General features: G+C 42.5%; 1 protein-coding gene across 4 annotated transcripts in view; it reads right to left on the minus strand.

Annotated features, from left to right (window-relative positions):
* LOC125151731 (putative uncharacterized protein DDB_G0294196) overlaps positions 1–21,333 on the minus strand; it is a 447,030-nt gene that overhangs the window by 236,535 nt on the left and 189,162 nt on the right. For all 4 annotated transcript variants that reach the window (XM_047833135.1, XM_047833136.1, XM_047833137.1 and 1 more), the window contains exon 3: positions 11,335–11,618. In XM_047833135.1, the coding sequence (XP_047689091.1) occupies positions 11,335–11,618 (284 nt within the window). The remainder of the gene's footprint in view (positions 1–11,334; positions 11,619–21,333) is intronic.

Genomic DNA, 21,333 nt, shown 5'->3' on the forward strand with positions numbered 1-21,333 from the left:
TTATCTCCTGGGGTTTAAAACCAAGAAGACAACTTGGGGTGCTTGGGTGGCTCGGTCGGTTAAGCAACTGACTTTGGCTCAGGTCATGATCTCACGGTTTGTGAGTTCAAGCCCCGTGTCGGGCTCTGTGCTGACAGCTCGGAGCCTGGAGCCTGCTTCAGATTCTATGTCTCCTTCTTTCTCTGCCCCTCCCCCACTTGTGCTCTGTCTCTCTCTGTCTCTCAAAAATAAATAAATGTAAAAAAAAAAAATTAAAAAACCAAGAAGACACCTTGATGGTTCCACAAAAAGTTAAACATTGAACAACCATCGGACCCAGCCAATCCACTCCTAGGCATAAAAATTGAAAACAAGTACTTAAATCTTTATACACAAACGTCCAAGTTCACAATAGCCAAAAGGTGAAGACAACCCAAATGTCCACCAACAGATGAATGGATATACAGATTGTAGTGTACCCATACAATGGAATATCATTTGTCCATAAAGAGAAATAAATTACTGATATGAACTACAATGTGGATGAACTTTAAAACATTATGTTAGCTGAAATAAGCCAGCCACAAAAGGTCACTTGTTGAATTATTCCACTTGCATAGAATATCCAGAACAGGTAAATCCAAAGAAACAAAGAGAAGACTGGTAGTCACCAGGGGCTGAAAAGAAAAGGGAAAAGGGACTAACTGTTTAACAGGTAAGAGGCTGTTTGTCTTGGAGCAAACAGATGAAGATGTCTTGGAACTAGATAGGTGTGGTTGTACAACATTGTGAACGTATATATTTTTTTAATGTTTGTTTATTTTTGGGAGAGAGAGAGAGACAGAGCGCAAGTGGGGGAGGGGCAGAGAGAGAGGGAGACACAGAACCCGAAGCAGGCTCCAGGCTCTGAGCCCAACTGCAGGGCTCGAACTCAGGAATTGCGAGACGATGACCTGAGCCGAAGTCAGAGGCTCAGCCGACTGAGCCAGCCAGGCGCCCCAACGTGATGAGTGTATAAAATGCCACAGAATTATTCATTTTACAATAGTTATTTTTTTGTTACATGAATTTCGTCTCAATTAAAAAAAAAAAAACTACTGCTAAAGCCTGCAACTTCCTCTTAAATGCATACAAATAAAGATGGATTGATGAATGGACAGATATAAAATATGTGATAAAGCACAAAGAGCAAAATATTAATTGTAGAATCCAGGTGGTGGGTAAATGGGTATTCACTGTAATACTCAGTGTTTCCATGTATTTGCAAATGTTTATAATAAAATATTAGGAAAATAGTAAAACCTGGTGGTTACCATTCCATCAGGCAAGTTGGAAGGGAGGTACCAAAATCCCGCTCTCCACCATAGGTCTTCCTGTCTTGGTCCTGGCCAGGACATGTTTGGGAACTTGTCAGGATAAATTAGCTGTGCTTTTTCCACTACACACACTCCTCACTTCTCCTTCTCGTCTCCCCCACTTCATCCATCTGCAGATAAGGCCATCATCTCATGATACTAACTGCCACTTTCATCTGCTCCGGCCAGACCCTCTGTCAGGTGACTCACAGTCATGGTCTCCAGTGCTCTTACCACTCAAAGTCCCTTACAGATGAGAAACCCTCCACAATAGCGAGTAAAACCAGACACAATAAAAGTATACACATTCTACATAAGTACATGGTATAGGAAATAGAAAACAGACGGACAAAATGACTTAATGCATGGGGAGGATAATGCTACCTTTGGGGGGTAGTTGATTGGAAGGAAGCCTCATGGTGGGGCTCATGGGAGCATTTGGTTTCTTGATGTAATATTTGTTACATGAGTGCACATTCACTTTGTCAAGATCCACTGAGCTCTACCATGTTTTGCCTTTTTGTGTGTATACTATATATTAGTAGAAGTTTAATAAAACTGCATCAATTAAATATTAAGTAAAGTTAATTAGCAAAACCAAAAGCTGGCCTGTTGAAAGGTTAATTTAAAAAATCAAAAGAGAAAACACAAGTGAGTATCATTAGGAATAAGAGGAGACATAACTGCCAATATGTAGGGAGTTGCAACTTTACAGGAGAATACTGTATACCAGATTTATTCCAATGGCCTTCAAAATCTTAATGAAATAGATGCTTTTCTAAGAAAACAACTGAAACTAAGATTGTAAGAAAGAGCAGCCAATCACCTACTTCGCTTCTGTCTGGAGTCCAAACAATAGCTGAATTCACAAATCCCTCTTCTCTTGTTAACACCTGAAGGGGGCAGGGCAACACGTACACAGACTGACCAATTAGTGAACAGCTAGGGGCCACTGTGAATTGTAGCCTCCTTATTCTGCAGAAACTATAAAACCCTGCCATAGAATGAAGGTGGAGGGGGTCACTGTGGTCAGAGTCTAAATCTATTTCTTATGAAACTGGAGTACTGTACTGTGTGAGGTCGGGTGATGACTAAGCAAGAATAGACAGACCTACTGAACAGATGCAATGCTATACTGGGGATGGGTATAGTGTTTTTGTTGTAATAAGTATCCCTTTATTTAAAAATAAGAAATACCTTTTGATTACTTGACCGGTGGTTGGAAATGTTACTTTTGCTTTAAGTAGATTTTCAAAGAAAAAGCAACCCATGAGCCCTGGAGGGGAAGGAATACAACAGATGTTGGGCAGTTATCCATTAGCAGCTGGGCAAGATATAGTTGAGGAAACATTTTCTCTGCAATCCCTAACTTGACACTTTGAGATAACAAAAGAAACTTCAAGCAGGAAGATATGGTTAAGAGAATGAGACATTGGAGAAAGGACCAGAAGGACGAAAGGGAACCAGAGTTTATGGGGTCAGACAAACTAAACTCTCCTCATCACTACAGAAAGGCAGTTTTTGTAATGAAAGCAAAAATCAGCACAGAAATGATTGAGATGCGAGTGGAGGAAGAGTCCATCTTTGGAGTGGTGGGGGCAGCGGGGGTAGGAGTTGCGAGACATGGTGTCCATTAAGAGGAGTTTCAATTTGGAAGGTAGAATTAGAGAAAAGAAGGTGGTTTGTTTGTGATTGGGAAGGAATTAAGCATATTTGTAGGCTGAAGGGAAGGATCAAGCTGAAAGTGTTAAAGACACAAAAGAGAAAGTGGAAAAAATGCACGAAGTAAGATCCTAGATTCAGGTAGATCAGAGCATGTGGACCGAAGGGAAAGGTCTGGCTTTAGAAAAGAGGCTGGCTAATAAGCAGCAAAATCTCTGTCGTGGGTTGAATATGGGCCCTCAAAAAGTTATGTCCATTGCTAAACCTCCAGTACTTATAGATGTGACCTTTATTTGGAAACAAAGTCTTTGCGGATGAAATTAAGGATTTACAGATGAGATCAATCCAGTAACTGGACTGAGAAAAGAGAGGGGGCTTTGAGACACACAGATGCAGAGGAGACCCATAGGAAAAGGCCAGGTGAAGATGGAGAGGCTGGAATTGTGAGCCCCAAGCCAACGAAAGCTTAGAGCCACCAGAGGCTGAAAAAAGCAAGGAACTTCTCCCCTAGAACCTTCAAGGGGGAGGGTGGCTGTGCTCATACCTTGGCTTCAGAATCCTGGCCTCCAGAAAACTCCAGAATGAATTTCTGTTGTTTTAAGCTACCTGGTCTGTGGTCACTTGTTATGGAAGCCTTGGGAAACTAATACAATCACAAACTCCAGGTTAAAAATGGACCTGTAGAGTGAGCAAACTCAAGATACACTGGCATAGTTCAGAGCTGTGTCCTCACTCACTGGTTGGGTCAGTAGGCCAGTCAGCTTAGTAAAAGTTTGTCCCTGGACCAGTCATGGCTGTGTCAACCTCAGCCATGAATGCGTCCTTCCTAGTCCACATCCAGTCTCCATTTCGCCTTGTACTTCTCCCATTGCCCTACTTGGCATTTCTCTTTGTGCCCCCAATGCTCATCCCAGCTGCTTCTGGTTCAAAGCATTAAATACTCCAGTCTCTCTCTGCAAACTATGTAGGTTTGTATGAAAAATCCAAATAAAGAGGACACGAAGAAAAGGCATGTGATTCTCTCTGTATGTGTATTCTCTGATTTTAATTGAGGCAGATGCTCAATTTCTCTTGGGTACCTATGCAAACACTTACCTTCATGGTTGGTCTAACTTAGTGCTGATTCCTACCACTTAAGTTCAAGTTCCTCAATTCTTCATGACTTAATGGGCCACCAATTACAGCATAACAAGACACAGAGAGTCATTTATCTGAGCCATTTTAGCTCCCTAGCTGGGATTCAAAGAAAGAGGATATTAATTCTATATATCCAACTCATTGAGAGATTCCCAATCTAGAATGATCATAGATCATCCAGATTCCAAGGGAGCTTTAGAAAACACGTGTGATGGACTAACACAATCAAGGAATCCACATTTATTTAGTACCTACATGCTATCAAGTAGTTTGCTAGGTATTAGACATATATGTATAAGTGAGAGGAGTGAGTCTGACCTTCAAAGAACTCATTGTCTCTGTGTGCAGTTAGGAAAAAAGACATTTGATTGAACAATTTGAGTATAATATGATAAGCATTATCTTACGGTGTAAACAGTATAAACTGCTTAGGAAGCTTGGGAAGGGAGTTTTTGGAGATGAGGTAGGGACTCATACTATATACTCTCCATATGCCCCTCTAGATCCACCCTTTTCCCACCTGCTCTGTGCTCTTGGAGGTAACCTCTATAAACTGCATCCTCTGGGCACTGGTGCCTTCTGGCTTCCAGATGGTTTCAGTCAATGGGAGGACATGAGAGGGTGAAGGAGAGAGAGCCACCTTCCTTTCACAATGCAGGTTTTCAGGTGCTGCACTGTTCTAGGAGAGGCCACAGCTTCTGACTAGAGGTTGCTGTTATGAATTTGGCCATGTCCCAGTAACTGCTTCCTCCTTCCTGCTTCCAGCAGTTACTAGTCTTGGGCTGCTTCACCATCCCGTCTTGGTTTCCCTTAACTTTGCCCGCACCATTGTGGAGCCCCATCATGCAACTCCCTGCAACCACTCATTAGGGGTGGACCTCCTGTTTCCCCTGATCAATGCTGAAGTCAGGAGATGCTTCCCAGAGAGAGTGGCCTTCTGAAGAATAATTAAGCTTCTGCAGGAGCATGCAGGTGGGGTGGGGTGTCCCAGGCTGAAGTGAGAATACTGTTGCGGGAGGGAGGCCTGGGAGAACACTGCATATGTGGAGGCAAATAAGTAACACCCTCTTAAAAAGATTTTTAATGTTTTGTTTATTTTTTGAGAGAGAGACAGACAGTGTGTGAGCAGGGGATGGGCAGAGAGAGAGAGAGACACAGAATCTGAAGCAGGCTCCAGGCTCTGAGCTGTCAGCACAGAACCCAACGCAGGGCTTGAACCCACAAACCATGAGATCATGACCTGACCCGAAGTCGAATGCCCAACTGACTGAGCCACCCAGGCACCCCAGTAACACTTATCTTCTTATAGAGAGGCCTGAAAGGGGTGGGGAAAGGAAATTAGAAAGCTGAAAGGACTTGGGGGCCATGCTAATATGGCTTTTGGATTTTATCCTGTTTGATGATGGGAAGTTTACAAACTACTGGCAATATTCCAATGTCTTGAAGTTCCAGATACTCAAGTCTTTCTACAAAAACCTGGATTTCAGAAATGACAGGCTGGTATAGATCTCTGCTCTGAATTTATGCCTTATTGGTACTGCACTCTTCCCTGTACTGGTTAATAAAATTCACTCTCAGACTGTGTGCTAAGGAAAGCTGTTGACTTTTAAAAACATCAAATCACTTCAAAAGCATTTTCCTTCTCAGTCCCAATATATTGGGCCTTCAACTTATGTATTAAAGAAAAAGGGAATACTCCTCTTGAGAAATGTCATAGTTTCATTCAATTACAGAAAACTGTTTAACGTGACAGTCTTTCACCAATCTTTATAGAAATAAGTGATTGATCATAGTTAAGATTCTTGGTTTGGTAAGATTCTTGGAAGGGGGAAGAGGGAGGCCAGAGTAACATCTGGTTAAGGCTGGCGGAGGCCTTGTGTGTGGGGGTAAGAAGAAGGAAGCACCAGGAACGAGAAGTTCAGATCAAAGACGTCTAACAGAACTACAATACAAACAGCAAAGGTAGAAGCTACATCAAAAAAAAAAAAAAAAAAGAAAAAAGTAAAAAGAGGTGAAACAACCCAAGTATCCACTGACGAATGAATGGACAAACAAAACGTCCTGTATACGCACAATGGAATATTATTCAGCCTTAAAAAGGAAGGAAATTCTGACACATATTACAATATGGATGAACCTTAAGGCCACTCATATGAGGTATTTAGAATAGTCAGAATCATAGAGACAGAGAGTAGAAGGGTGGTTGGCAGGGGATGAGGGAAGGAAAAACGAGGCGTTGTTTAAAGGGTATAAATGATCAGTTTTGCCATATAAAAAAAATTCCAGAGCCAGACTGCACAACTGTGAGAATATATTTAGCACTCTGGAAGTATACACTTGAAAATGGTTGATGACAAATTTTACATTATGTGAGTTTACTATAATTTCGAAACAGTTGAAAATGGTAAAATTAATTTTAAGACTATATTCTATTTAGGGGTGCCCGGGCAGCTCTATTGGTTAAGCATCTGACTCTTGGTTTCAGCTCAGGTCATGATCTCACAGTTCATGGGTTCGAGCCCTGGGTCAGGCTCCATGGAGCTTGCTTGAGATTCTCTCTCTCCCCCGCCCCTCCCAGCCCTCCCCTGCTCCTGCGCACTCTCTCTCTCAAAATAAATAAACTTTGAAAAAAGAATGTATTTTAGTTAAACCATTATATCTGCAACATTATCATTTCAATATGTAATCAATACAAATTTATTAAGATAATCTATACTCTTTTTCATACTGAGCTGTTGAGATTTGACGTGTTTTCTTATTTACACTTAGGGCACACCTCAGTTTGAACAAGCAACATTTTATGTGTTCAATAGCCACATGTGGCTAACTGCTACCATATTGGACAGCGCAGTTCTAGAGCTAAGAACAAAGGCAGGTGCACCAGAGGCTTGCCCCATGATGATATTTTTCTTCAGAGCCCTCTACTTTTAGTAACTTGCCTTTGAGGTAACCTCAGGCATGAGCTAAAACCTAAGTTTTTTTGTGCAGCATCATAGAGGGATGATCTAAAAGCCATCCCAGAACCTCAAGTTGAAAGAGATCAAAAAAGGCACCGAGCCCACCTCTACTGTCCCAGGCAAACCCTTTGCTGCGACTGCTCCGGCCCTTGATCAGTGCCAAAGCGGCACATCAGTGAGGTGCAGTCAGAGGTAACAGACGCTGGAGTCAGACTCACTAGCTCTGTGACCCTGGACAAACTGCATAAGATCTCAGAGCTTGAATTTCTTCGTCGGCGCAATAGGGACAAAGATGGTAGCCTCTCAAAAGGGTGTCGTGGGCGTCGCATCAGTGCTCGCACAAAGCCACGGTAAAAGGCGACACGGCAAAAAGTGTAACTTTTCAAGTGGAGACACAGATTCTCTTTTTCCCTCAATTATTCCTTCCTTCCCCCCGCCCGATCCTTATACACAAGTCTCCCTCTACCCTCTGGCCTAGCCTCCTAGTCTTTCATTTTTTTAAATCTGCAAAAAAATGGGAATAATCCTAGGAACCACTGCATGGGACGGCTGTGAGTAGTGAGGGTACTAATGGGGATGTAGCACTTAACCCATGTCCCGGCACACAGCAAACCTTGACGAAGTGGAAGGTGCTGCTGCTGAGTGACAGGCTGCAGAAGTAACAGTGAATAAAGCGGGCACCATTCTCGCTTCTGAGTATAAACTTGCAGGAAGCTAGCCCTGAAACCAATAATACAAAGATTGAAGATTGCCATGTGGGAAGTGCAGAGTGTCATCATATGGGAAGTCCTTAGTAACATCTTTCTTAAATACTTGTGCTACAACTTGAAAGCCTGTCATCCTTGGTAGGCAAGGCTTTCCTCTCACTGGCGGATCATGAGCACACCATTTCCCTTGGTGTGTCCATCATCTGAAACAGCAACACCCCTGTTCCTTCTTAGACCACTGCCCCATCTTTCCACTTGAATTCAGACACACCAGTGGCTCGCCAGTTTTGTGAAGCAGTGCTTCTTCTCTTAAGCCCTTGCAGACTGAGTCACTAATACCCTTAAAAAATTCATATTTATCAAACCCGCTTATGTATGGTAAGAAAATCTTGCTCCCAAGACACAAGTCCTTTCTCTCTGTGCAGGTTAGGGTCGCCAAATGTATGCCGAGTTTCTGTGTGGCTCCCACTGGGCAATCTTGGCCTTTGCACGAATAATTACAGAATGAACAAGAGCTTAGCACTGAAGCAATTTACGGTGAGCTACACAGGAGGTGAGAAGAGCACAGATTAATCTCCAAATGGACAAAGTACAAGGGAAGAGGAAATAAGAGAAATAATAAATCGTTGAAAAAGTTGTCTTGATAGGAGGTAGGAACCGAAAAAGAAGCATTCTACAGCTCTTATTTGATGAGAGTTGGCACTCAGCCCTGTCTGCCCTACATCATTAAAGTCCACGCATTTGGGAGGACACAAGGCAGTGAGACTCTACGGTATGGTTCCTTTTACCCCGATAAGCTTAGCTAGTCCTCACCTTCCCAAGGACCCTACTCCCATCTACTCTGTCAGGCCTCAGCCGCAACTCTTGCCCAAGGAGTGAGTTTACCTCTCTGCTGGCTCCGTCAGGGTTGGGGAGGGAGACAGAAGGGCAAAGAAGCCTGCCAGGATTGAGCTCAAGGGCTTGGAGACAACCCGAAGCTAGCTTCCTCTCCTGTGATCCCTGCTCATCTTTCTCAGGTGGTCTGATACAGGATGGAGAGCTTCTGCCCCTCTCTTCACTCCTTACAGAAATGGAAAGAGGGGTCTGCTGCACTTGGGATTCCTCACGGGAATTCTTGACAAAGTATGGAAGCTGAGGAGCTGCAGGCTTGTCCTGGGGAGGATGATACTGCCTGGCTTAATTGGACTCAAAGCCAGATTTAAAGAAGTGACCAGTGTCTTTTTATAGCTCCTAATTTCGACAGAGAGAGAAAAAAAGAATCTAATGTGCCTAAGTCTCTAGATAAATCTACCTTTCTCCAGACTATATTACTGATGGCTTTGGACAGTGAAAATATGTTACAGAGAACAGTTTGGTAATAGGCACGAAAAGCCACAAAAATATTCATATTTTTTTACCTTGCTAATATCAATATTAAGAAATCATCCCCCCCCCCAACGTTTTTATAAGGAGAAATAAAACTGCTTTATGCCCAGAAATATTCACAGTGGCATAACAATCATGGGAAAGCATAGAAGCAATTTAAATAGCCAAAAACTGCTAAACAGATTATGGCATATCCATTTAAGGGATTAATCCATTTAATCCAGTCACAATTAACCATCTATGTGAAAACTGGCTGGAAGACGGGAAAGTGTTTATGGAATAATACTGGGAAAATAAATGGTGAAAATAAATATTTCTAGACTGTGGTTACAATTGTGTCAAAAAGGCATGCTTGGACAAAGGCTGGGAGAGAGCACAGAGAAGAAACAGGATGCTAAAAGGGCAATATTAAGACAAAGTCTTTAAAAAAACAAACAAACCCAGTTTGTAATGTTTCCACAATGCATCCTTACCAATAACAGCAAAAGTAAATCATAGCAAAGCATAGGCATCAGATTACTCATCTTGCCTCATTTCTTTGGCTTTCCCTGAGTTGCTTAAGTTAGGTCCTTCCAACTTGAATGGCAAGGCTCCCCACGTGCAGTGGATGGAGCCCAGATAGCATGATACTGCAAATACTGAAATATTGAGCCCTTCCCACTGGGATGGCCAGTTGGGTCTCCTAGCCACTCATCTCCAACTTTGAGCAGCCTCATCTATTGACCCTGGAGTGCTGTGGTATGAGGTTGGAAGGTGCTCCCTGGGTGACAGGATTCCCCATAAAGCAATGCCCTGGTTTACATTTCATGCACACCCCATAACAACTTGAGAGCTGGGGCCCTGACCCCTAGTATAACAGCATTCAGTTTTCCACCCAAGCATTGGCAGACTGCTCTCCTCTGGACCAAGTCCCAGATGAAGTGTCTCTGACTCTTCTGCCTTCATTATGTACAACTGCCCAAAGACTGTTCTTAGGACAAGGGAAGTGTCCTTCCTTAGAACCCTCCTTCTCCCCTTTTTCCTTTTGTCCTGCAGAAGATAAACTTGTGGTGCACTGACTGCAAATACTCATGCACGTAAACATTCAGCCTGACATGCTCAGCCACATCTAAGCTTCTAAAGACAGAAGAAGGGAAGCAAGGGCAGGAAAACAACCAAAAAAAAGAACCAGGTCTTCAGAAAAACAGAGCACAAGCAAGTTTATGACCAGGTGTACTTTTGCTCAGCTCATTATTTAGCGTCAGTAACAATAACCCAGAGATGCTAACTAGCCCAAGAAAACCTGCAGCTAGCTACACTAGTGGTTTAAAAAAAACATTCTCTCCGGCCGTTTTTCAGCTTCAATCTACCCAGTGTTCACAGTAATTTCCAGAGCCTGATAACAACAACAACATAAAAACAAGATAAAACAAAACAAAACAAAAAAACTGAAAACAAACAAACAAACAAACAAACAAAAAAAAGCCCACAAAACTTTCCCCAAGTTCAAGAAGGCATCAATGCTGTCAACCCTGAGAGACCTACTTATTTTATCCTGGGTTGAGAAAATGCATGAAATGCAACCCATGCTTTTCTAAGCCCGGGAGGTACCCGTTGAACTCTTTTACCAGTGGGAAATGAGAGGTTAAATTGTGTTGGATTTGTGGCTGTTTACTACAGACATCTAGAACTGTGAACTAGAGATACAAAAGTCACCCTTGCCCCTTTGTGGCTAGCAGGATTGTAAACACCCCTGCAGGAGAACAGCTCTGTGGCAAAGAATCTCCGTGAGAGCTACACATCTGCAAAAGAAACTTGGGAAAGAAACCCTCTGGAAGAGTCCTTCCACTCGGGAAAGCTCTCTCTGGCTCAGGGATCTTTCTGCCATGCAGCCCACTCTCAAGGATGAAGAAGAAGAAAAAAAAAGACAATATTCCCCCACCTGCTGCTTGGACTTACTATACGACCAGCGACCAGCGGAGAAAATGCAAGTGCGTGTGGGCACGCTCTTGCACTTCCTTTGGAAGAGGAGGGCAGATCCCAAATGCACTTGTTAATTGTGTAAACCATTCCTCCCACCCCCTGCCACGGAAAGCCCCAACTCATACACGCACGCCCACCTCACGGCCAAGCCCCCCCCCCCCCCCCAGCATTCCTTTCTCAGCTTTAGAGAAATCATAAAATGCTACTCACATGTGGCAGCTTCAGCCTCCCTTTACCTCTCCCCAGCCTGTGCACGGGCTCCGGTCGCGGCTGCTGCTGCTGCTGCTGCTGCTGTTGCTGCTGCTGCTGCTGCTGCTGCTGCTTTTTCTGTTGCAAGTGAAACAAACCTTCATCGACAGAGATGGTTTTCCTCTGGGTTGCTTTGTCTGAGATTCCCCAGATGAACACCGACTCGTTTATGTCATTATGTGAGTTCGATAGCTCCCCTAACACAGGAAAGGCTTTGGGGCTGTCATCTTCCACGGGCTGGGCTTCTGGTGAGAGAAACAACAGACCTGAAACTGACAACTGATCACATCAAAACACTCCAGGGGATGGCAACCCAAGACTACAGAAGTAACACATTAGCTCGCAATGATACCATGCACAGCGTAGATCATCTGTCTTCTCCTGGCACTGTGAGCCTAACCAAGTTGAAGAGACATTATTTATGAACTTACAGCTTCCAGAATGACTCCAGGTGAAGCCATATGGGCATTATAAAGCATAGTGTCACAGAAGGATTCTGTATCCAATGTTCTGGATCCAACGTTGTTGACATCAATAAGGGGGGCGGGGGGAGGAGGGTAATACCATTTGGTGGCTAAAAGTTAAAGGCTTTCAGATGGACCAAGGTTTACATACATTGAAGTAGACTTAGGTTCAAATGTGAGCTCCATCACTTATTAGCTGTGTAAATTTGGGAAAACTCCTTATTTTCTCCAAGTCTCTCTCTTCATCAGCACATTAGGGATAATAAAACTTAATGTATAGAAGAGCTACAGGAGGGAAGTGCAATGGTATATATTAACTATCACATTCAATGCCTGTCACAGAGTAGGTACCCCATAAGAGAAATAAAGATCCCTCACCTGGTGGTAGTATTTGCTTGCTTTGGGGACTCGTCATCTCTTAATGAGGAACCTTGTGATTGTATTATAAAACACCAGGATCATTCCAATGGTCTATGTAATTAATTGCTTCCTCAGAGGAAACAAATAATGATACTTTACATATTTGGATAAACCGTAAGTTTCAGCTCTCAAGCATGTAAAAATGCTGGGATGGCCATTTCCCAGATATGAGAAACAGAGTCAAAAAGGGGGAAGACACTGATTCTTACTGCTTTGCCTTAGAAACAGACTTGTGAGAACAGAATGCAAATCTACTTTCACTGAAGGCCTTCATTTAGGAGGGCTGGATTTCTCATGACTGACCTATTTTGAATAAGGGGATCCTCAGCAGGGAAATCTGTATTCATTTCAAAGAGTAAATAAGTCCAGGTGATGAAAAAAAACCCAAAATGTTAATGCCGGGTGGGCCTATGAGACGCTCCATGGGGGAAAAGAACCTCACTTTTCCCGCCTGAGAACACTGATGTTCGGGAGCTGGTCAGTACTGACCCATCTCTCATTTCCCACTATCTCCAAAGCAGCAGAAGAAAGCTTGAGCAACTGCTAGTTGTTGTTTGGGGGATTTCTACCATATTGAGGTGGTTTCAGTGGAGCCAACATCAATGAGACCCAGGGTTGACAAATGGCGTAACCCAGTCCACCACTCCTCATCTTACCCCACAAAGGATGTTAGCTGGAAAGTATGCTTCTGGGTCCCAGACATATGCCACCGTTCTCCAGGTGAATCAGTGTGAATGAACAAATGTTAAAAACCTAGACCAGAGCAGTTGCTGATAAAGGGAAGACTGAGGAGGAAAAGAAATAACTAAATGGTCAACCAACTCCCAAATAGGTTCCTTGTAAGAGTTCAAAAAGCTTCAACAGGATCCCACAAACATGGAAGGAACATTCTCTGAGGAATTTGTGCCAAGTACGTGGCATAGTGTCCACTACATTGTAAATGCTCAATGAATGTTAGTAACTGATAAGAAAAATAACCAATAAAGAGGGAGATGAGGGAATTTCTCATAAGGAATTTGAGCTCATAAATTATACTGGACATGATGCTAACATTTTGCCATGTTGTCTCATTCAATTCTCACAGCAACTTGAAAGAGAGATATAAATCCCCAATTTGTGGTTAAGGAAATTGAGGCGTAGGAACTTAAACAACAAAAGCTTGTTCACAAAGTCCCACCACATTTACCCAGCTACCAGCATCTGTGCCTTTAGGCTCTGCTTCCCTCACATTACTGTGGATGAACTGTCCATTCCCCCAAAAGTCAACTCTTGCCTACTCAAGGACATCACTGCAACCATTTGTCCTTGTCTTTCCTTCACCATCAATTTTTCCCTCTATACTATATCGTTCTCAACACCTGTATGTTAATTGTTATCCTATGTGTAAAACACACCTTCAGTTGATCCCATATCCCCTTCCAGCTACTACCTGCTTATATCCCCTATGTATAGTAAATATCCTCTCAAGAATGGTCAAAACTCATTGTCTAAGCTCCCCTTTCTCTCTTGAACTCACTCCAGTCTGGCTTTTACTGCCACCACTCTACCTGCCCTTGTCACTCTAAACTGCCAGTCAAAATTGCTTTTGCCAAAGTCACTGAAAACCTCCATGTTGCTATGTCAGTCTTTATCTCCATTTGGCCTACCAGCATCACTTGACATGGCTAAGCAATTTTCTCTTCATTGAAACTTCCTTCAGTTGGCTCCCAGGACCTCACACTACCAGGGTTTTCCTTCTATCTCACCGGTTGTCCCTCCTCAGGCATCCCTGTTGGCAGCCCTCTCTTCTAGTTAGTTACTGGAGAAAGAGTGCTGGGAGGGAGTTAGAAGCCCAGACTCTGAAGCCAGACAGCCCAGGTTGGAATTCTGGCTACACAACTCAGCAAGTGTTATGACCTTGGCCAAGTTACTTAACCTCTTTCTTCCAGTTTCCTCATCTATAAAATAAAGGTAATAACAGTAACTGCCTTATGAGGTTGTCATGAAAATTGAAGGAGTTCATATACAAAAACACTCAGAACAAGGTCTGGTATGCAGTAAGTGCTACATGAGCATTAATTATTTTTATTATCCACTTCTTAACATCAAGTGCCTAAGGGCTCAGCCCTTGGAGACTGTCCTTCTTTGGGTGATCTCATTATTTCTCATTGTTTTAAATAACATCTAGAGGCATATTGAAATGTACAGTCTAGACCTCTCCTCTACAAGGTGCAGTGGCCTAATTAGGATCTTCTCTTACACGTTTAATAAGCATCTCAAACTTAATATATCCAAAACCAAACACCTGGTTTTTTCAACTAACCTGTTCCTCACATCATTTTCTTCATCTCAGTTGACCACTCCATCTTTCCAATTGCTCAGGTCAAAAACCTTGAAGTAATTCTTGACTCTCTTTCCCTCACACCTGACATGCAGTCTGTCCACAAATCCTGATGATACTACCTTTAAATATATCCACAATTTGACTACCTCTCACTTTCTCCATGGCTACTCACCTGGTCTAAGACACTATAATCTCTTTCATGGATCATTTCAATAGCTTCTTAACCATTCTTCATGCTCCTAACCCTTCTCTCCTGTAGTCTATTGTCAACACGGTGCAATCTTTCAAAACTTGGAGCCAGATCATACCATTCCCTTGCTTGAAACTCTCCATAAGCTTCTCACCTCACTTAGGAAAACACAGGCCATGTCTTTATTGGCCTACAAGGTTTGACCCTATGCCTACCCCCCTTCTTATACCTCCTTGAAATCATCTCCTATTACTCTCCCCATTTCTCTGAACGCCCTGGACATAAAGTCCTCTTGCCTACCATGAGACCCATCTCAGGGCCTTTGAACTTGCCATTTTCTGTGCCTGGAACACTCTGCCCCCACAAGCCTAACAGATTCATTTCTTTACTCCTTCAGCCCTCTTTCCAGTGTCACTCTCTTGTTGACACCTTCCCTGATCACCCTATTTAAAACTGTTCTCCTCTTGGCACTCCCTTTCCCCCAAAGTGTACTTTTCCCCATAGTTCTAATCACCAAATATTTCCTATTTGTGTGTGTATTGTCTCCCAAAGCCTCCCCCTATGAGAATGTAAGCTTCATGAAAGTTAGACTTTTTTTTAAAACTCTTTTTGTCACTGCTGTTCATAGTGCTTTAGCATATGCACCAAGTAAATGTTCATTAAATATTTTTTGAATTGATGGATGGAACTAAAAGGATTCAATCTCTTATCAAAGGTCACAGAGTTAATACATGACAAAGTTAAAGATATGTCTGCTTCCATAGCCCATATTATTTCCAGTGCACAGGCAGTGTCTCTACCAATGTGTTAACGCAAATCATTCTAGACGTACGTAGAAAAGCAATGTTTTAATTTCTATCGACTAGTGGGGTTTTGCTACGTTTCAGTGTTTTCAGGCTGCATGTCTGTCATTGCTTGCTAACGTTTCTATCAACAAAATACTGTGTGAGCTACAAGTGTATTTTACCAAAGGGGAGAACAGCCACTTTATTCCTTTGAATAGATTTATTGAAATCAATGTTCTGGCTGAAATGAGAATTTTCCTTATGGCAGATGTCCTTGACTATCTATTCAGAGATAAGAAACAATCACTAACACCTTTTAAATTTCTTTTGTGTGCCAAATTATTTGAGAAAAAATAAACAATTCCCTGGAATTACTGAATTTTCAAAACATGTTTCAGGAGTGGTAGTTGAGCACTGTAAGGGACCAGAGACTCTGAGTTGTTTTCAACAATATATGGGAAAATAAATTCATTTTTCTTTTTCTTTTTTTTCTTTTTTAAAAATCTTTTTATTTATTTTTGAAGGAGAGAGAGACAGACAGAGCATGAGCGGGGGAGGAGCAGAGAGAGAGGGAGACACAGAATTTGAAGCAGACTCCATGCTCTAAGCTGTCAGCACAGAGCCCGATGTGGAACTTGAACTCAAGAACTGTGAGATCATGACCTGAGCCGAAGTTGGATGCTTAACCGACTGAGCCACCCAGGCACCCCTAAATTCATTTTTCTTTTGTAACTTTTCATTTGTCACTTTGAGGATCTCTTAATATAGATGAATCTATCTATCAGGAAAAACATGCTGTCCTCATGGGGCAGAATACTAAAAGACCCTCCATTGTGGGAGAACACCAGTGAAGTGGCAAAGATCTCTGGCTTAGGAGTCAGAAATTTAGGCTCCATTCCCAGTTCTTGTCCCTGAAATCTGAATGACCTTGGGGAAAGCTCTTCAGTCCACTTGGCGTCTAATTTTTTTTTTTATCTATATGAAGAAGGATTTAGACTAGTGTATCTCTGTTATCCCATTTGATGTTTAAATTTCTGTTACACCATGAGTTCTGTTTCCAGTTATGAGGATAGACATATTCCATACCACAAGTAACTGATAACTGAGTTTAAGCACATAGACTCTGGTTATAAGCAGACCAAATCTACCTGGTCCATGTCAAAATGTATTAATGATTTCATTCATCTAAAAAGTACCTACCATATATTTACCACTCTGTTACATGTTGAGTATACAAAAAGAAGCAAAACCAGTCTTTGTATTAAAGGGGTTCAGAGCCTAATATAGAATATACCAAATCACAGAGACAATATGATGCTGTGATGGTGTGGGAAACAAAGGAGGGCCACTTGATTAAGTCTGGAACTTAGAAAGGCTTTTTAGAAGGAGTGATCCTTGAGCAGAATCTTTCAAGAATGAAAAGTTGTCCAGAAGGACAAAGGTAAAAAGGGATGAAGTTGATGATCCAGATGGAGAAATATCACCCCTACTGGTTAGAAAGCTGCCAGAATTGGACCACGTTTAACCAATTGAGATTTTGGGGTGGAAATCTGACTTTACATCTTTTTAAAAATTTATTTAAATTCCAGTTATTTAACATATAGCGTAGTCTTGGTTTCAAGAGTAGAACCCAGTGATTCATCTCTTACGTATGACACCCAGTGCTCATCCCAGAAAGTCCCCTCCTTAATGCCCATCACCCATTTAGCCCATCCCCTCACACATCCCCCCTCCAGCAACCCTCAGTTTGTTCTCTGTATGTAAGAGTCTCCTTCTCTGTATGGTTTGCCTCCCTCTGTGTTTTTAATCTGACTTTACATCTTATTTCTCCTGCTATTCTCTGAAAATTGTAAAGTTCTTATCTTTTCTTTGTTCATCACAAGCACAGGAAGAGATTTGGGTTTCAGAGTCTGATCAACAGCATTGCATACAAAAAGAAGGCAAAGGAACTGAACAAGGTAAAATCTGCAAATTATCCATACTTACATTCCTTTGGTAATATCATCCTTGTGTCCTGCCATCTGTTATCTTCTGCCCCTGCCCCTCACTATTCTGCTGAGTAATTTGTGTAGTTGTACACAACCATTCAGAATGTGTTGGCATTCATTAAGTAAAGATATAATATGTCTGAATCGATCTTTCATGAGGAAATGTTTCATCCTGGAAAGTAGGACGGGACACAGGTACCAGACATCCTGGGCTTGAGTCCTGACCAAAACTCACTTTCTTCATCTGAAAATGGGAGATGATAATAGTACATACTTTAGAGGTTTGTGAAATTAAATTAGATAATCCACAGAAATCTCTTAGCACAATGCCTGGCACAAGGGAAGAGTTCGATAAATTCTAGTTGTTTAATTCAGGCATCTGCATCTGAAAACCACACTAACTTAAGTGTTGGGTCACTTGATGGACTCCTCATGTTCAACAATGAAAATCAGAACTAAATAGTCTTTAACTATAATGCATAAGTCATTGCTCAAGCAATTGTTAAAGCAATCCAATCAGATCTTAACTTGCCAATTTTTAGTTAGTGGGTGACCAGCAGTCAAGACTGAGATGTTTAGCCAGGAGATTCATGAGCTCAGACTAGGGCTAAGTCTGCCAATGGTTGCTTCTTTCCTTAAAGTCACTTGACTTTGCAAACCCCTTTTCTATTTGAGCTTCTTAAGGGCAGGGATTTGTTTTCAGCTTTATATCCCCAATGCTTAGCATGGTGTGTGCCAATCATAAGTACTTTGTGAAGTCTTGCACTGGCCTGCCACAATTGATGTCACTTAGACTTTGTAGATAACCAACTGCATATGTCCATAGACTATCTGTCATTGTAGAGCTGCAGGACAACTGTGCATCTATGCTGTCAAGTCACCATTACCGAATGTGTGGTCAGCGTAGCAAGATGGCACTTAGATGCATACCAAGACATTGAGCCCTGAACCCAGATGTGAATCATGGAGATAAGGCTTGCAAAGGCAGTTTTTGCAATCACTAGGGAAAGTTGTTGAAATTTCAGGATCTGTGTTTGGGGTTTAAGAGGCTTGGTAAGGCTTACACAGGGCTCTTTAGGATCTGGCAGAAGCTCATGATGGTCAAGGAAAAATTCCATAGTCACTGATCTGAGCACATTCTGCATAATGAACAAGGGAGACTTAAAGCTACACCTACTGAGCTGTCCCCAGACCATATCTCCCAATATTCTTCCCAGTTGCTAACTATGTTTCAGTTAATTTCTGCTAATTATGACTTCCATAGGATGCATATGTCAGACCATTCATTTGCATCAAAATTTAACCCAGTGCTCTACTAGAGAACTTCAGACACTCAATACATTTCTGTGGAATCAGTAAAAGCACACATGAATGAACATTTTCTTCCCTATTAAATAGGGTCATTTTCTCTCTGTCTCCCCAAGAAAACAAAGCAGAAGCCACTTGCTGATGACTTTTGGGCAGGAGGGGCTGTTGGCTCTCAGATTTCAGGGCTGCTGTGTGGTGCCTCCGGTTTCATCAGGATGTCACGTTCTTGGTAACAGCATCTGCTGTGCTTCTAATGAACACCCAGTGACAAACATAGAGCCTCTGCCTTTCCCCAGGACCTGCAGAGGACAGAGGGGCCGCAGCTGGGAGAGACAGAACAAGCCCATATTTCATAACAATTACTCTGGGTTATCAGGAAAGGTGGCAAGAAAAACTATTAGCAAGTTGGTGGAAAGAAGATTTATGGCTTGGCAGCTCAAAGGTGTGACAGGTTTCTTCTCTGATGAAAAATCACTTCTTTGGAGGTGAGAAAAGGGCAGGCACCCTGCTCAGCAGATGGGAATCCATCAAGTTAGCTTCACTTTTGAGCAACTCTTCATGTCATCGAACAATGTGTCTTCAACTCCCTAAGGCAAATGATTTCTTATTTCTTCCAGGGAATATTGTAGGATTCACATAGTTTAATTACCAGAATGTTAAATGCCATGGTCAATTCTCAGTCTTCATTTGACCTATCAATAGCCTTCTCCATTGCTGGATTACTTCTTCCTTCTTGAACCATTTCCTTTACATTTAGCACTTCACTCTGTTTTGTTATAATTCCCCAAGCCACTTTCTGTTTCCCATATTAATTCCTTGTTTTTGGCCAACTTTTACACTCGGTTTCTCCAGTTCCCTCTTCCCTATCCATAGCCATTCCCTTACATGCTTACGTAACTTGCGGCTGTCAACACCATCTGAACCCTGTGGAATATTCTCCTGACTTTAGCATAGGCCTCTTCCCTGAACCCCAGACTAATTTGTCAAATTGTCTACTCACTCTCTCCATGTAGATGTTGGATGCGCATCTTCAGGTTAAACATGGCTTAAACCGAATGTCTGATCCAGCCTGGCTCCTAATGCCAATCCCCACTGCCTCTTAAGTCATCTCCATCTTAGATTTTCAGATTCTAAATCTTGCAGTCATCTTGATCTTCTTGTTTCTTTCATCTCACATCTAACCCATCATTTAAAATGTGATTGGCTCTACCTTCAAAATATACACAGTGCCTTGCCCTAATCCCCCCACCCTCACCTCCTGCACTGCTGCCCCTGGTGTGAGTCTTGCCAGGGCTGTGAACAAGCCTCCTAACTGGGTTCTCTGCTTCTTCCTTGGCTCCTACACAGCAAGAGGGAGGGCTTGGAACGGTGATTGTGATTCTTCACACAAAGTCAGAGCGATCCTTTTAAAATGTAAGTTCCAATTCCCAAATCACTCAGAATAAAAGCTATGGTCCTGAGCTTGACCTCGAGGACATGCCAGCTCTGGTCCCTCTGACCTGACTGCCTGTCAATCTTCTGCTTCCTTACTTCACCCAGCCACAGTGACCTTTCTCTTCCTTAAAAACTCAAAGCAGGCTCCCACCTTGGGGCCTAGGCACTTGCCCTGACACGGTCTTATCTTCACATTTATATTCATGACTCATTCCCTCGCTTGCTTCAGATTCACCCTCTAATAAAAGACCAACGGAACTTTCCTTGGTCACCCTATATAAAATAGTCTCCTGTTTCCTACAGCAGAAAATCTCAACTGTTGCTTTTCTTCCTATCAAAAGAACTGAATATGAATTGGGGAAAGGAGGAGGGAAAGAAAAAGAGAAAAATACAAGAGGGGGAGGGGTACACATTAATATTTCAAAATATCATCCAATCACAACAGCAGCCAGGAAATGAGGAGGGAGAGGAGCCAATTTCATGATGAGTTTTGGGTACACTGAGAGCCATGGGCTGGCCGGGCTCCAAAGTGGAAACGTCCAATGGTTAGTTATTTCACGAGGTGCAATTCCTTGGATCCCTGTGGCATGAAGGAAAACTGGACAGGGAGCAAATGAAGACTGGACTTGAAAAGGCATGGAGGGAGGTATTGCGATCACAGTGCTGAGGAGGATGTGAACCTGGAAGGCAGTGCCTTAAGGCTGATTTTGCATCATCAAAATCCTCTGGATGTTCATGGCACTTTAGAGTGTGCAATTTGCTTTCGTATACAGGACCTCATGTGACCTTTACCACCCTGTGAGTTTATCCAGGCAAGCACCACACATGCTTATCACAGAGGCAGAACTACCCTTCGTGCAAACCCACCAGGAGGGGAAAAGGCAGGTAACAGCTGTCAGGAGTGTCGAACTCAAACACTCCTATCCAAGCTCTCACAGACTTGCTCCTTCACCCGTTATTTTAGGATGGTTCTTAACGTGGGGTTCTTAAAAATGGGCTTAGAGAATCCAGAACCCTCTCCAGATGTAGGAGATATAAGGTGTTTCTG

This window comes from Prionailurus viverrinus, chromosome E1 (genome assembly GCF_022837055.1).
Source record: "Prionailurus viverrinus isolate Anna chromosome E1, UM_Priviv_1.0, whole genome shotgun sequence".
Taxonomy (NCBI): domain Eukaryota; kingdom Metazoa; phylum Chordata; class Mammalia; order Carnivora; family Felidae; genus Prionailurus; species Prionailurus viverrinus.